General features: G+C 33.0%; 1 protein-coding gene across 3 annotated transcripts; it reads right to left on the reverse strand.

The window, feature by feature from the left end:
* Positions 1–6,342: 6,342 nt before the first annotated feature.
* Positions 6,343–15,493, reverse strand: LOC123905780 (ABC transporter C family member 10-like). Of its 3 annotated transcripts, none has more exons than XM_045955506.1 (12): positions 15,293–15,493; positions 10,274–12,332; positions 9,780–10,100; positions 9,567–9,653; positions 8,888–9,475; positions 8,642–8,806; positions 8,218–8,512; positions 7,918–8,132; positions 7,518–7,823; positions 7,379–7,442; positions 7,053–7,292; positions 6,343–6,803 (listed from the first exon to the last, which is right to left on the reverse strand). In XM_045955506.1, exons 2-12 carry the CDS (start codon positions 12,311–12,313, stop codon positions 6,691–6,693), a joined length of 4,434 nt encoding a protein of 1,477 aa, XP_045811462.1. In that variant the 5' UTR covers positions 12,314–12,332; positions 15,293–15,493; the 3' UTR covers positions 6,343–6,690. The 3 variants fall into 3 exon arrangements, with proteins under 3 accessions (XP_045811462.1, XP_045811461.1, XP_045811463.1); XM_045955505.1 differs by having other exon boundaries at positions 15,288–15,493; XM_045955507.1 differs by lacking the exon at positions 15,293–15,493 and adding an exon at positions 12,472–12,730.
* Positions 15,494–17,720: the final 2,227 nt, after the last annotated feature.

Consider the following 17,720-nt stretch of genomic DNA (forward strand, 5'->3'; position numbering starts at 1 on the left):
AATGAAAAAACTATTGAAGAGGGTAAAAATTGAATGAGTGTTGAATGAAGAGATGGAAGAAAGAGAAGATAATGTGGAATGAAAAATGTGGTGTTGAGCGTAGAGACCATTGTGGATGTTCTTATTGATGAGTGGGGCCCATGAAATTTGTAATAAAAGAAAAACAGATTTTTTAAAGAGGGGAGTGGTTGATTACGTTTTTGCCCCTTTAACTAGATCTACAACTTCATCTTCTTTGCACAACAATGAAGAACATGCTCTCATCTTCTTCTTCTTCGATTCTTCAACTTCATCTACAATCCATAAATTCAAATTCATCACCATAAACAGAACCACCATTTCTTCACTGCCACCACCATTTTTCGACCTCCACCACAACCACCTCAATACCACCATTTCTTCACTATCACCACCACCACCACAACAACCACCACAGTCGCCGCCGTTGTTTCTAGAACTCTCCGGCACCGGAAAAGAGATGAAGAATCGCCAAATCCATGTTGGTGCCACTAGAAATTTCACATTTTGATTATTTATATATTTTTTTGACAAGCACGTTTTGATTATTTTGAAAGTGAAGAAAATAGTTTTTTTTTTTAGAAAGTGAAGAAGATAGTAAAATTTGGGTGCTACTAGAAATTTCAACAGAAAGTGAAGAAATCTATGTTGGTGCCATCTCTCTCTCGATCTCGGTTTGGGTATTTAGAAAGTGAAGAATATGTTGTTGTTTTGGGTCTTGTTCTTGTCAAGAGGATGTTGTTGTTCTTGGAAGAGCTGTCAAAATGGGCTAGCCCGAATGGGCCGGCCCGCCAAGCCCGATTTTTTTTTCGGGCTCGGACATTGAAAATCTTAGCCCGAATTATTTCCGGGCTTTTTAACCCGGTCCGACAAAGCCCGATTAAAATATGGGCTAGCCCGAATGGGCCGCGGGCGGCCCGCAAGTCCGAAAAAATTAAAATTAAAAAAATAAAATAAAATATAAATATAAATAATTTGTTTTGCATGATTTGAAATTAGTTTGTAATATAAATTATAAAACACCGTTCATTACTTAAGTAGCTGAGGAGTAAAAATAGGGCACCCAAGAAACTCGTAGGTAGCGGATGAGTAAAAATAGGACGCGCGAGAAACTCGTACGTAGCGGATGAGTAAAAATAGGGCGCGCGAGAAAGTCGTACGTAGCGGATGAGTAAAAATATGACGCACGAGAAACTCGTAAGTAGCGGATGCGTAAAAATAGAGCGCGAGAAACTCGTAGGTAGTGGATGAGTAAAAATAGGGCGCGCGAGAAACTCGTACGTAGTGGATGAATAAAAATAGGGTGCGCGAGAAACTCGTACGTAGCGGAAGAGTAAAAATAGGGCGCGCGAGAAAGTCGTAGGTAGCGGGTGAGTAAAAATATGACGCGCGAGAAACTTGTAGGTAGTGGATGAGTAAAAATATGGCGCGCGAGAAACTCGTAGATAGGGGATGAGTAAAAATAAGGCGCGCGAGAATTATTATATATATATATATATATATATATATATATATATATATATATATGAGTCAGGATCCGTTGACACCAGGTGTCAAACTTTACTTTAACACCAAATCTAACCCGTTGATTCTTTTTAATCCGAGGGTTTAAATTAGGCCACTTAAAAAATCACTTGAGCGCAATATTTTCTTTATACACTAAATCCCTATTTTGTGTTTGGTCTGCACCTACATCTCTCCCCTTTCATCTCTCTTCCATCTTCTTCCTCGTTCTTTCTCTCTGAAAACCAGTTCTGTTTCTTTTCCCCTCTTCTGGTTCCTCCTCTTTCTTCTATTTATTTCACTTTCAATCAAAATATTACAGTTAGAATTAAAGGAAGCTAATTGCAACAAAGTGCAATGGATCGCTTGAAATTCTTTGACAAATTCCTGAACATCGGCAACATTAAAGAATGGATTTTTTTTTTCACCGGTTAAAACTTGACACAAATAATTAAAATGGTCCACTTGAAAATTTAAAAACATCATAATTTTTTTTTTTTTTAAACCAAAAAGATGCTAGCTAAATGCTAGGCATCCCAAAATATATAAATATATAATAACAAGTAGATATAAATGGAGGGGACTAGACCAAGACTCCATTTAAGAAACACAAAACCTGAAAACAGGTACGCCAAACTTGTTTTTTACATAACTATCCCTAATAAACATAGGTGCTTCATGCCAGTAAGTAATAGAATGTAAAGTAAGACCTTGATTAGCAAGTGTATCAGCAACTTGGTTTCCTTCTCGGCAAATATGAGTGACAATACAATTCATTTGCCTGAAGAGAACCATTGCATTGTGCCATCTATTTTTTAATGACCAAGGTATAGTATCAGCAACATTACTAACAGCCGAGACCACTGCTGCAGAGTCTGACTCTAGCCACAGATTATGCCAATTGAACTGATGGGCAATTTCTATAGCTCTAATAACACCACATAATTCAGCTTGATAGGAAGTAGAAATTCCTAAAGGTTCGGCAAAACCAAGAATAAAATCAGCTGCATTGTTTCTGAATATGCCACCACAAGAGGAAAGACCAGGATTACCTTTGGAAGCTCCATCAATATTGCATTTGATCCAGGTAGGTAGAGGGGGGTTCCATAAAATTTCTTTGATCACGGGTATTCTAGGATGATGAATTGTGACTTTAAAATGCTTAAGAATAGTAAAGTCTCTAACGGAATTGGAAGATACTTTGCTAGTATTGTTGCCAGACAAAGAAGTACTAGCAATTAGCATTGAGATAGCAGAGCGCCAACTAATAAATTTGTTGTTAAACCTGGCCTGGTTTCTAACAAACCATAAAATATTGAGTAAATTGATCAGTGCAGCAGTGACTGCAATCTTACATTGTGGAGACCAATTCAAATCACAAATTTTCCATATGTCGTCCATAGAAGTGAAATGCGGCACTAAATTAAGACAACTACCAAACCATGACCAAATTTTGATTGCATAATCACATTCAAAAAAGATATGGAAAGTGGATTCTTCATGACAACTGCACAAATTGCACATAGAGGGGATAAAACAACCTCTTACCTTTAAATTCTCATCTGTTGGAATTTTGTTGTGCATGAGCCTCCAAACTAAAAGGGATTTAGATGGTGGAATATCTGAGTTCCAAATAGCTTTGGCCCAATCAAGGTCTTGAAGCTGCTGCAGCTTAAAATTATAAGCTTCCTTTAGTTGTAAGTCACCTGTATCTGAATGTTTCCATATAAGCTTATCTTGAGAAGTCTCCGAAGGAATAGTCTCTTGCTGAACCATGCAGACAAGATTGCTGAAATGTTGATGCATCTGAGGAGGGAAAATCCATTGGCCATTGAGGATGTAATCACTGACAGTGGAGGTAAGAGACTGTCTGATGTGAACTGGAACATTAAATTGCTCAGCAAGAATTGTACCACACCAGTTATCATTCCAAAAATTGATTTCTTCACCATTGCCAAGAAGCCAAATTGTATTATCTGTGATTACTGAAAACTCTTCTTTTATACTACTCCAGATGGAAGAAGAGATATGATGATGGATAATATTCCTTTTCCTGATGACTCTATCTTTTAGTAGATTTGCCCATGAATTTTGAGAGTTGATAAGGTTCCAACAGAGATTCAAATTTGTTGCTTTATTCAAGCTTGAGAGAGATCTTAAATTCAAACCCCCTTGAGAAAGAGGCCTGCAAACTTTCTTCCATGAAACAGTTACAAGTTTTTTCATTTCAATATCTCCACTCCACAAAAAATTCCGGATACATCTCTCCACTTCTTTGATCAAAGAAACAGGCCAAGAATAGAGGGATATACTATACATCATCATACTTTGTATCACTGACCTAACCAATTGCACCCTTCCAGCCATAGATAGAAGAGAGGCCTTCCAAGCTGATAGCTTCATTTTAATCTTGTCTGCAATTGGTTGTAAATGACAAACTTTTGGCTTCCCTTTGAAAATTGGAACTCCAAGATAATAGAAAGGAAGAGTACCAATTTTGAAGTTAAGCAGCTGAACAATAATAGCTAACCTGCCTTGAGTGATAGACCCAGAAATAATAGCTGAACATCATAATAAATTTGCTTAAAATTAAAAACAGTGATTAACCAAATATAAAACCTATGAACAGTAAATAGAACCAATGTTTTTGGATGGTGAATGTCCATATAGTGATTTACCAAAGAGAAAGAAACGATTTGTCAAAAAAAAAAAAAGGAGAAAGAAACGAGATAACGTTTGTTGCATATATTGATCCGAGATACCAAACACAAAACTAGGGATTCGGTGGAAAAAGAAAAATAGTGCTTATACGATTTTTTAAGTTGCCTAATTTAAACCCTCAGATTAAAATGAATTAATGGATTAGATTTGGTGTCAAAATAAAGTTTGACACCTGGTGTCAACGGATCCTAACTCTATATATATATATATATATATATATATATATATATATATATATATATATATATATAGCGGATGAGTAAAAAATAGGACGCGCGATAATTATAAGCCCGAAGCCCGACCGGGCCGGCCCGAAATTGTCTGGGCCGCCCGTTTTGACAGCTCTAGTTCTTGGTCTTGAGGATGATGTGGATGTTGATGACGTTGTTGGTGATGATTTTGTTGTTGTTGTTGTTGTTGTTGCTATTAGTGTCGTTGATGTTCATGATGTTAGGAGTTTTTTTTTATATTTTTTCAATTTAAATTAATTAAATTGAATAAAAAAAGCCATCTATCAATATTTAGGAAAATATTTGCTTAGGCACACACAATAATAAAATAGAGGTGTTAGGAACACACACAAGAAAAAAAAATTAAAGAAAAAATGATTAAAATTATATAAATTGATGTGATTATTTTATTTTCATTTTAATTTTTTTATTGATGTATGTGTGCCTAAATATTGTGTCTAGGTAAGAATTTTTCCAATATTTATCTATGTTTATTAATTAAATCAATATCACTTAATTGTACTAATAAACAAATGAGAAAAACAATTTTGATCATCGGATTCCAAATGTATAGACAGATCATAATAAGAGTCTCACTAAAACCTAGTTATAATAAAAAGGTCATAAAGTTTTACTAAAATTACCGATTTTGAATTTTATCAATCCGACTGTTCAATATAAGTATAACCTAATTGGAAACAAATGAGAAAAAGAATTTGATCATCGGACTCCAAATGTATAGACAGATCATTATAATAGTTCCATCGAAAACCTAGTTTTAACTAAAGGGTCATGAAGTTTGTCTAAAACTATCGATTTTTATAGAAGATTCCGAATTTTATCAATTTCACCGTTCAATATCACCTAATTGGACTAATAAACAAATGATCATCAAAATTCGAAGTTTGATCATCAAACGAGAATAAGAATAGATCTATGTAACTCGGAGTCCGGCCGTAAAAATGTTTGAAGTGGAAGAAATAGTCACAAGAAAGGGGGGTTTGAATTGTGACCCTTTTAAAATTAATCCTGCACTCTACAAAATTGATCTCAAGTGTATACTTGAATAAACGTTAGATTAGTCATAGAAAGTTCGTCTCTATATCATAGTAAAAAAAAAGAAAAAAGAAATCAGAGTGTGTATGCAGACTTCATTATAATAAAGTCTATAAGAAATAATCAAAGCAAACGAGATCTAGATCATATCTGCAGAATTGATTTACCTACCAATACTGTCTATAAAATATTAATTTGCTCACATTGAAGTTGGTAATGCACACTTATGTGAAGTGTGTATGAAGACTTCATTATAATAAAGAAAAAACAATTCAATAAACTATAAGAAGGGGATGAACGTGTGAAGTGATAATAGAAAAATAATTAGAGCAAGTTGCACATGAATCCTTAAATTTAATATTTTTTTCACATCAACTTGTTTGTTTGTGTTTGTTTTTGTGTATGTTTGTGTATGCAGTTGGTAGTGTAGTTTATAATTATATTGTTTCACTTTGTATCTTGTTAAAGCCTTGTGTGTTTTAAGAATAAAACATCATACAATGATGTTAACGGTTCGTTTGTTTTTTAAATGGCTTTATCTAACATGCACAAATAACATAATCTTGCACCGCGCACAAGCTTTGTTAACGTGTTTTTAAAATTAAATATAAAAGAAAGGCAAGCAACCCTGGCTACCGCGGGGTCACCACACCACTGTCGTCCTTAAATATGCACAAGAACACCAATATAATCATTCGTTTTCGGAAGTAAGTGTCGTTTAGGGTGAGCAGTTTATGAGTTTTATGATGAATTTTTTTATCAAGAAGTTTTATAATGAATAAACCATCAATTTAATCTGATAACGGCCAAAATCTATAAAACAAAACGAAATTAATATTAATATTGATACTGATATCTGATCTATATCAGATGAAGTGATATTGTTACAATATTCAATTGAAAAACTACATACAAGAATAAAACTATGTAAAATGAGTAAACAAAAAAATAGATACAAAAATAATAAACCGCCACCGATGGAGCAACTCCTTCACTTGGTCTCACTCTAAAAATTTAGAATTTTTCTCCTACTTACCTTACTCTAGAATCTTCCTTCAAACTCACTATATGACACTTTTCTGTTATTTTTCCAACCAAATCTAGAAACACATTTTGCATCCTGCTCACATTCTTGATATATTGCCAGTACAACAGAAAAGGATCAATGTGATTCTGCAGACTGAAAATGAGACCAGTATTCCTTGACGAGTTTCCTGAACAACGATTCTTCTCTCTTCATCAAGCTCATTGGCTCGTCATACTCCGCCAGTTTTCCTGAAAACACAGTCAGTGGTATCATATTCTTCACTTAAATTTATCACAGTCATGTGCCTTATATATTACATGCTATCTATGTGTTATACAAGGCCGAAATCTTAAATAAAATACCTTTGTTTGTTTGCACACTTAAGAAAAACCAACTTTTGTTGGCAATGGATTATGTATCATCAACATAATAAAATGGATATGGATCTATTGATTAGTTGAGGTAGCTAGGGACAGCAAAACTAAAACGAAACTTACCATCACTTATAGCAAGAACCATACTGCAATCCATCACAGTTGGTATCCTATGAGCTACTGTGATCACCGTACAATCTGCAAACTCAGCCCTAATGATTTTTTGCAGAATCAGATCAGTAGAATTATCAATCGAAGCAGTTGCTTCGTCCAACACCAATATCCTACTTCTCCTCAAAAGAGCACGCCCCAAACAGAATAACTGCCTTTGTCCCATGCTCCAATTTGATCCATCTTCGACAACTGGATAACAGTTTTCATTAGTCATTACTAACTTGCAATACAAGGTACTTTCACCATAGCTATAACATTGAATCTTAAAAGTGTACCTGAAGAATTTAAACCCTCTTCTTTTCCTTGGACAACTTCTCGCAACTGACACTTCCCAAGAACCTTCGTATTGAAAAAAAATTAGTCCATATTTTCTCGGTAAAATCAAGATATATTATAGATTGTATCAAATTTTACCTCCCATATCTCTTGATCAGTGTGTTGAGATAAAGGGTCCAAATTATATCTTACTGTCCCATCAAAGAGGGTAGGATCCTGAGGTATAACCCCAAAACGCGACCTCAAATCATGAAGGCCAATAGATGATATGTCTATTCCATCAACTACAATTTTTCCTCCTGCTGGTTCCACAAGACGAAATAATGCACTGATAAGAGTCGATTTCCCACTGCCTGTTCTGCCAACAATACCAATCTTGTGACCTGCTTTAAATGTGCACGTGATCCCATGAAGTACGAGTGGTCCATCGGATCTGTATCGTATCTGAAATGATAAAAATAAACTAATTATGCAGTTCATTTAAACTTCTTTTTTCCTCAACATTATACTTCACAGTTTCAAAATAAGTACCAATTACCTTCAAGTCATTTATTTCTACTTTGCCTGCATCGGGCCAATTCATAGGAGGACGATTTCCTTCTACTATTTCTTCGGCCTCACTTTGTATATGCATATATTGATTTAGCCTCTCTACTGATATTATGTAATTTGCAAGAGTGCATTGATTTTGAATTGAAAATACTAAGGCATTGTTTAATGAGAGGCCATACGATAGTGCCATCCCAATAATTCCTGGAATAAAGGATGATGTTATTGTTTTAGGATAAAAACAAATAATTTGATGATATTTCAGAGAAAATAATGACCAAATTATCACCTGAGGTAAAAGTTCCAGGAGGGAGCATAACCATGCAAAGTGCTGCAGCGGTAAGAACAACCGCACTGATTGTTTCTAACCGCTGGATCAACCACTCATTTGAGGCAAAACTATGGAAAAAAGCACTTGCATTAATATCAATTAGACCAAGGTTCTTCTCAAAAGAACGATCTTCCTCCTCAAAAGCCCTTATTGTTGTAGCTCCCGCAACAGTTTCAGCTACATGATTAGCTAATGATGATTTTGTTGTGCCATTTATCCGCATCACTTCTTTCGCTAAGGTAAAATAGTATCTCTGCTCATAACACACAAAATATACCAAAAACAAGATGAAGCACGGTTAAAAGTTTTAAACTTGTCCATATATACTTAAAATAGAGTGAACACTATTTCGCCATTGCAATATAATTTGAAGTTCATTTACCTGCATGCGGATAGCAACATAAACCATTGGTATAGCCACAATCAAGACTTGCCATGTGACAACTGCCAAAACTGTAAGACTAGAGTAAAAAACTATGGTTCCTCCGACAGCAAATGTGAGACTAAATGGAATGTCAAGATCCGTAATGCTCATATCCGATGAGACCTAAACATTTGAAATAACAGTTAGAATGTTATTTCTTCTCTTTGATTTCATAGGAAGGAAAAATTTGTTTATTTTGCTCACCCTACTAAGTATCCTTCCCAATGGTGTCGAGTCGTAAAATGACATAGGTGCACGAAAGAGGGAGTTCATCAACTGTGAAAATAAATATTTTGATGATTGAAGACCTAAAGCTACTACAAGTAGACTTCTGGTGAACAAGAAAACTGTCGAAATAGCACCGATAAGGAAATAAACTAAAATCAATTTCAATGTGCTGACAAGCGGATTGTCAACATTAGCAGCCATCCACGAGTTTTGCAATATCTGACAAGTAACAAAAAGAATATGACAAAGCGAAGCCATCGAGAAGAATATATAGCCTTTCATCTGATTCAAATATTGTAAGTAAGGCTTCAACCCTGCATCTCCTTTCTCTCTTTCTTCTTGCTTAATTAATTGATTTCCATTTGTTTCTTTAAACTGTTTTTCCACGAGATCTTGTTTAACGTTTCTAGTAGTTGAATATTGCTTAGAAGAAGTAACATCGACAAGCTGCTGGTTAGAACCAGCAGTCTCCTTGTGAGCATTGACAAGGTCATTGAATTCTTTGCTTGACGTCAATAGCTCGTTATATGGACCAGCTTGTAGGATTACCCCGTCTGACATCAACTGGAAATAAATAAAAAAACTTGATCAACAATAATTTACCTATAAATCGGCCACAGTGCCATAACTGTTGCTTTCAGATGAAAGAAATTACCAAAACAGAATCAAACGCAGGGAGGAAGTCGACTTGATGAGTCACAAGTAAGACTGTTTTCCCTTTGAGACCTTCCATGATATATTCCTATAAAGTTTCAAAGCAATCTTTAGTAAAATATGACACTAGCTAGATATATAAAAGTAGTATGTGAAAGTTTGTTTCCTATCAAAAAAAAAAAAAAAAGTAGTATGTGAAAAAAGATGTCATTACATTAAACAAATTTTTTGCAGTATGCGCATCAACAGCACTAAATGGATCATCTAATAGATATATATCAGCATTCTGATAAAGAGCTCGAGCAAGTTGGATTCGCTGCTTTTGACCTCCACTTAAATTAACTCCTCTTTCACCTATTTGGGTTAGGTCACCGTAGGGAAGCAACTCAAAGTCCTTTACCAGTGAAGACCTCTGAAGTGTTTCTTGATATCTTTGATCTTCCAATTCAGATCCGAACAAAATATTTTCCCGTATTGTACCTGTTTGTATCCATGCTGTTTGAGAAACATATGCAAACCTCCCATAAACATCAATCTGTAATTCAAAATGGAGATTCAGAAGTCAATAATAATACACCTGAAATGAAGGACAGAAAAATTCCATACATCAAGCTAAATTTATATGATCAGACACTATACACTTTAGTGTATCCATTTATCGGATACGACATATTGGAAAAATACTTTGTATAGGAGTAGAAAGCTTACATTTCCCTGTGTTTTAGGTACTTCTCCAAGAATTGTTGCTAAGAGGGTTGATTTGCCTGAGCCAACTTCTCCACAAATAGCCACTTTTTGGCCATGTCGAACCTCTAAATTTATGCTCCTTAGTGTCGGCTTTGATACATTACCTTCCCATGAAAAGTTAGCAGATTTTATTGAAATGGAGCCTTTGAGGTCATCATTGAAGCATCTGTTCTTCAATTTTTCACCCTGCAGTTCTGGTGCATCAAGGAAATTAACAATTCGAGCAAATGCAACTTTTGCCTGAATGACCACCGCAATAACATCTGGGATACTGGTAATTGGCTCTTGAACAAGGCGCACAGTTGCCACAAAAGTGAAAACATTACTTGCATTCAAAGGAACATTCAAGAAGTAACATGCTAGAAAAGAAGCAGTAGACACCAACATTGGAGAGGTCCAAAAGAGAAAGGTATTGTATGTTCTTCTTAATTGCACTGCATATAACAATTTGAGTTCCGCATTTCTTAAGAAATCTACAACATTCTTAAAATGTTTTTCCCATGCATACAACTTCAGCACTTTCATATTCACAAGAGCTTCAGAACTCGCCTTTAATCTCTCATCTTGTGCCACCATAAGTTTGCTCTGATACTTATGTTGTAACTTTGCTAGTGGATAATTGCAAATCACGGTAAAAACTATTACTGCCAATGATGCTAGTGTCGCTAATCCAATTGTGCGGAAAAGAATTACTAATGCAATACACAATTGGAGGATTGTTGTCCATGTCTGGTGAAACCAGAACGGAAATTCTCCAATTCTATATGCATCAACGATCATATAATTCATTATCTCGCCACCAGAATGAATCATTCTTGCAGAATTGGATAGCCTTAATATTTTCTTATAAATGGCTGCATTAAGTAGTGATCTAACTTTCATCCCAACAAGTCTAGTGTTGAAATACCATTGTCTTTGTGATAGTGATTCTATGATTTTTATAAGAAAGAGTGATACAGACAACACATAACCTTCATATTTGAAACTTTCATTACCCTCAGCAACCAATATAAAGGCATTCAGAAGTAAAGGAGTAGAAGATATAGCGAGTACCTTAAGCAATGCAAAGAATCCGGTTACCAAAATCTCTCTTCGGTGGCACGAAATGATTGTCCATAAAACCGATGACTGATACGATGTTTCACATTGTCTTTCTTTGTTTAACTGTTCCATAAACGACACATAACAAATTTCTGCACGGTCAGACTCTCTCAAGTTTGGAATATCCTCGTCTTGAAGTGTTTTCTCCTGACTCGTTTTCATCAACGGATTCAACCACCAAAACCAAATCTTATTAAAGAATCCAGCTTTGTCAAATGGAGTAACATGGCTAGTAAGATTAGTTTCATTGAACTCGCCATTCAAAGGAGTACAAAGACTATCATCATCAATTTCTCTGTCAGTATCGTTACATTTACATCGTTTGTATGTGCACAAAAGCAACAAAGCTGCTCCTGGAAATGATATAATATCAAAAGCTACCTTGAGTGACAATTCTCTACTTTCAATTGCATAAGACATGGATAATGCACATAATATACCAGAAACAAAGAATATAAGCATAGAAAAAAACCACATCGATGCTTTTGCGATTTGTTTTATCCGAAGACTAATGGTTAAACTTACAACTAACCAAGTGAAACCATGAAAGAGTTCTAGCAACCACCAATGAAGAGGAAATGCTTTGTGAGTTTTTCTTAAACTCTCCTCTAAAAACCATACTCCTAAAGATAAATGCAATATCCCAAGAAATCCATTGGTTATGGCAGAAACTAGCTGCAAGTTTGAATATCTTACTTGATTCCTCCAATAGGGTCTCAAAGAAGACTTTAAGATCATGATGAATATCAATATCAACACTAAAACATCAAAGAAAATAACTAAGACATGGTTGATACATGAAGAAGGATCTTTCAAAAGAGTTAAATCATAACATAAAGACTTTTCTTCATTCTTAGAACAATCATAGTCTCCACAAATCATGCTCCAAAAATCATCCATCTTCTTTTTAGCTCAAAATCTGTTACAAAAATGGAAAAAATATCATGTCTTTTGTATTGAATATTTTGTCAGATACATATTGAAAATGATAGAAAAAAAGTTCATTACTAATTTGAATTCTAAAACATAGAAAATAAAATAAAAGGTAAAATAAAAACCTTAGAATGTGAACAGTTTTCTCCTGTGAATGAAAAACATAAAATGGAAACAACCAACAATTACATGCAACTTGTTTTTATTTCTTAGAAAGAAAATGAGAGTTGGAATAGAAAAGTTTAAGGATACATATGAGACCCTTAATATAGTTGAATTCTCATGGAAATAAAATAATGTAACTTATCTGAAAAGAAAAAGAAGAAATGAGTGTGTATATAGACTTCAATATAATTATGATGAAAAAATAATTCAATAAAATATAAGAAAAGAATGAACGTGAGAAGTCATAATAGAAAAATAATCATAGCAAGTTACACATGAATCCTAAATATCAAGTATTGACCCGTAATGCACGGATAAATTTAATAATGTTTCATATCTACTTGTCACCTTAAGGGTGCGTTTGATTCGTAAAACAGCAAGGACTGGACAGAACAGTACAGGACAGAACAAGATAATACAGGACAGGACAAACCTGTACCGGAAAGATATAGGACGATAATATTTTTATATTCGAAAATAAAATGGGTATTTTCGTATTTTTTATATTTGTACTGTGGACAAAAAGTTGTCCCGTGGTTTAGTGAGGGACAAAAAATCTTGTTTTTGTCCTGTCCCTTGCTATCTAATTTGTCCAGTCCCATAACAAATTTCAAATCAAACAGAGTACAACAAAAGTTGTCCTGTCCAGTCCCCTGTTTTTTAGCAAATCAAACGCACCCAAAGCTCAACATTTTAATCTTAAGGAACAAAGATAGTTAAAATTTGGTCACGTGAGTTTTTTTTAGCTCAGTTGGTTGGTTGGTTGGTAGGAACGTTGTATTATATATACAGGTTGGAGTTCGAACATCGGATAATTCATTTAGTGAAATTTTTAGCCACTATTATAGTGTCATTAATATTAAGTAGATTTTGATTAAACATTCTAAAAAATTATTGAGCTCGAGGTTTGGACCATCTGATTCTAATCAGATGGTCAAAAATCCTTTGACTATTTCTGTGAATAGTACATTTTTATTATATAGTTGTATTTATTGATATTTTAAGTGGTTGGGTAGTGAATCACTATCATTTAGATTTACTATTAAATTTGCAACTATAATTTGAAGGCTTTACATAATATGGTTGCTGTAGGACCATTAAATTTAAACGTGGATAATTAGGGGACATGAATTCACTCCATTAACAGTTACATGTAGCTTTATATTATTTTTAATTTTAACCGTTGATTTGAGATCAGACAGCTTAAATTAAAAATCGTATCTTTTTATATAAAATTATTTTGGTGTTGGTTTATAATTGAATGGTTGTGATTGATCACAGCATTCTATTGTTACTAGTTTGCATTTGATGCATCTTATTGAGGGCCTAAATCCTTTGACCAAAAAGAAAATGAAGAAATCAATGTATGTATTATTATAATAAAGAAAGGAAAAAAAGTAGGAGTATTCAATAAACTTTGAACATGTGAAGTGATAATAGAAAAATATTGAAACCAAAGTTTCACATGAAATAAAAATTGAACTCAGGAGATTAATAGTTTTTTAAGATGAATAGTTCGAGTAAATTCGAGTGTAATTATTTTTCTGATGTAATATCAAAAGTAAGTATTTTTGTATATGTATCTACATGGATTAGTGTGATATCAATGTTGTTCAACAATTAATATTGTTTTAAGTATAGAGAAAGAGTTGTGTTTGTTAACTACTCTTCCAATGCAATCTCTTAATCTATTATATATTTTCCAAATTTCAACTATATTTTCACCTATCGTTCATCATACGTTTTCGTTCCTGGATCACGACGAAAGATCTAATTTACCTATCAACCCCTAATTCCTCGAGCGATTAATCAATACACTAGCATTAAGATCCAATAGTGTACGTGAATGTGAATCTAACACTATGTCTAGCAATTAGCATTCACGGATGAATTTATTTCAGGTCTTTTAAGCAAAAAGTCTATGTCTAGAACTTTATGAGTCAAATAATCAATTTCAGAGTTTTTCGTCGAAAAAACATTAAGCATAGGATTAAACCGTCAATATAAACGAAATAGAGATTATATATAACCATCCGTAATAAAAGATTACAAATAGATTCATAGCTAGGGGTGCTCGCGGTTCGGTTTGGATCGGTTTTGAGGCAAAAACTCATCCGATCCAAAAATAAATTCATTTGCGGTTTGGTTCGGTTTTGGATGACAAATAAAAAAAATCCGATCCAATCCGATCCAATATTATGCGGTTTAATTTGGATCGGTTTTTGGATATCCAAATTATAAATTGTAATTTTTTTTAATAAATATAAATATTATAAAAAACGTTACAAAATAATAGTTTGACATTTTTGACAAAATAAATATTAAGTTTGATGTAAAATATAACATATAATATATTGAAAATTAATATTTTGGAATGACAATTACCAATTATATTCGAAACATATAAAAAGAAAAAAAAATAGATTAAATTAAACTAACATATAGTATTAACAAAATTTAAAATGAAAAAAAAGGTTAATGCAATATATATATTTATACTAATGAAAAGATAAATAAACATTAAAATATATGTATGCGGTTTAGTTCGGTTTGGATCGGTTTTAAGAAATCAATCCGAAATCCGATCCGATCCAGCGGTTTTTACAAAAGAACATCCAAACACATCCAAAAAACTTCGGTTTTTTGCGGTTTTCGGTTTTTTTGGATCGGTTTTCGGTTTTTATTTGGATTGGTTTGGATTTGAGCACCCCTATTCATAGCTAACTCAACCTAATCCCAATAACAAATAGAATTAGTTATATATAAGTATGATAACCTTACGATACGAGAAAGAGATGGAAATATAACATCAATGATTCTGACGCTCCTCTTGATCTCTATCTCTTAGTAATTTTCTTCCTTCCCCCACTGTTTGTGGCTTCTGCTTGTAAGAATGAATGCCCCAAATGGAGTGGTCTTGCATTCCTTTTATAGGCTTGGGAAGTAACTAGGTAGTGCTTAGACAACTTGAACAAGGCGGTGCTTAGTTTTTTTTTGTTTTTATTAAGTAATTTAGAGGCTAGAAATTTCACCTTAAAAGTGAATAAATTGAGTGTTTGGGGTTCGATCTCCGACTTTTGCACATATAGTATGATGTCCCTAATAATTGAGTTAAGCTCTCGGTGATAATGCGGTGCTTAGTTACCTATGATAATATATTCTTCATAGTAAAAAAAGTGCTGCAGTAAGCTTTCTTTGATCCAATAGAAACTCTCTTATCTCTTAAACAATAGGACAAAAGTTTGCCTCATCATTTCTTGGATTCAATAATAATTTCTTGGAAGTATGTAATTCTGTTTGCTTCCATTTTTCCAATAAACTGATAAAACCTACAAAAATAAGGGAAAATAGGTGAAAATAGCTAAATTGGCTAATTACCGATAAAAACTAACATTTACAAATAGTTGAAGTTTTTATATCAGAAAAACAGGTCAATAAATACTTAAAATGTTGGTAAAATCATGATATTTTAGCATTTTGGGATATGTTATTTTTATACACAAAAGTTTTGTAAAAAAAAAAATTTATACATAAAATTAATGTTACGATGTGGTCCAATGTGGATCGTATTTAAAATTACGAAAATGTTAACCGGTGCTCCAGGGGCACTGGTTAAGGCAACTAAAGATAGTATTATTATATGTACCAAAAAAAAAAGATAGTATTATTATCTTGAAATTTGTGAAGTCAACATTTAAAAGTTTAAATTTTTGTTTTTTCAATGCAATTTTTTTCTTTTCTTTCCCTTTTTAGTTCCTTAACTAGTGTCCAGGGACATTAGTTAGCATGACCCTTAAAATTATTAAAAATCTTAATAATTGTCAACAATATCATTTAAAAATAAAAAATTCGCAATTCTATTTTAATCAAATTGATATCCGTTAAATAATTATTTTAATTCTAAAATAAAGAAAAATCATTAATTAATTATACTCGCAAACAACAACGTATAGCGTGCTAGTACAAGTGGGGTAGGAATGTTAGATTTAAAAGCATATTAAATACATGTCTAGTTATTGCATAGTTAGTACTTCCTCCGTCCCAAATTATAAGAAAAAAAATCCATTTTTTTTGTCCCAAATTATAAGGGAGAAAGTCATTTTTAAGAATGTTTTTTCCTTATTCTCATAAAATTAAATGCAAATTGCATTTAATTTTCTCTCTCTACCATTTTCTCAATAAACAACAACCAATAAAAATTGTTTTTACATCTTCCTATGCAACTTATTCCCAGAAAAACCCACAAAAACATATTTCAAATTCTCATATTTTACTTTTTCTTAATAAGTGTGATTTTTTTATTTTCTCTTATAATTTGGGACGGAGGGAGCACTTAGTACTTAGAACAAGTAGGGTAGGAAGGTTAGATTTTGAATAGAAAAACTTTGAAAGTTGATTTAATACATCCTTCGGTTATTATTATAAGTAAAAAATTATTTTTTAAGTTCATTGAAAAATAATATATTTAATTTATATTATTGACTAGATATTACATTATTTTTTCATAAACTTAAAAGTTAAGTTTTTTATTTATAATAGTGACCGGAAGAAATAAATATTTAGATGAAGGATGAAATTTACAAAATAGTTAAAACTACACTTTGTAGCTTATTGAGTTTATCATAGAAGTTCACCTTAGCTTTTCCAGAAACATTCACCTAATTCTAAAACTACACTTTGTCCTGAAGATTTGCAATTGATACACTTCAAAATTAGAGAGGGATCTAAATACACTTGTCCAATGAATTCTTTTTCAGAATTGTGGACATCATCATTATAATGTGACCTTTGTCTCTTACATCACACATGCCTCCTAATAATGTTTTAAAAGAGTACTAGGGGGTGAACATAATAAGGACGTTTTAACCAACATATGGACAACCATATTCATCATGTAAAGTAACATCTTCCCTAGTATTGAAAACATGGCAGATGGCTAATACTACGGGTCCACCGTGGACAAGTGATCTGCCGAATATGAATTTTAAAAAATTTAATATTGGATTGAAAATTTATATTGTATAGATCATTCATAAATTTTTTAAATTTTTTTGAAAATAATTTGATATGTTATTGAGACTCGTCAAGATTTACGTTATTTAATAAACCGTTAATCTTGATGTGTCTCAAATCTCAATAACATATAAAATAATTTTTAATTTTTCTAAATTTTTCTATGGATGATCTATATGATCTAAACTTTCAATCC

This window comes from Trifolium pratense, linkage group LG2, assembly GCF_020283565.1.
Source record: "Trifolium pratense cultivar HEN17-A07 linkage group LG2, ARS_RC_1.1, whole genome shotgun sequence".
Taxonomy (NCBI): Eukaryota; Viridiplantae; Streptophyta; class Magnoliopsida; order Fabales; family Fabaceae; genus Trifolium; species Trifolium pratense.

Bases quoted from the DNA above. Each gene is read 5' to 3' on its own strand.
- LOC123905780 (XM_045955506.1), bottom strand. From the start codon at position 12,313: ATGGATGATTTTTGGAGCATGATTTGTGGAGACTATGATTGTTCTAAG. The intron at 10,101-10,273 runs GTAAGCTTTCTA...TTTGAATTACAG, and splicing joins TACCTAAAACACAGGGAAAT to ATTGATGTTTATGGGAGGTT. The intron at 8,513-8,641 runs GTAAATGAACTT...TGTTATGAGCAG, and splicing joins ATGTTGCTATCCGCATGCAG to AGATACTATTTTACCTTAGC.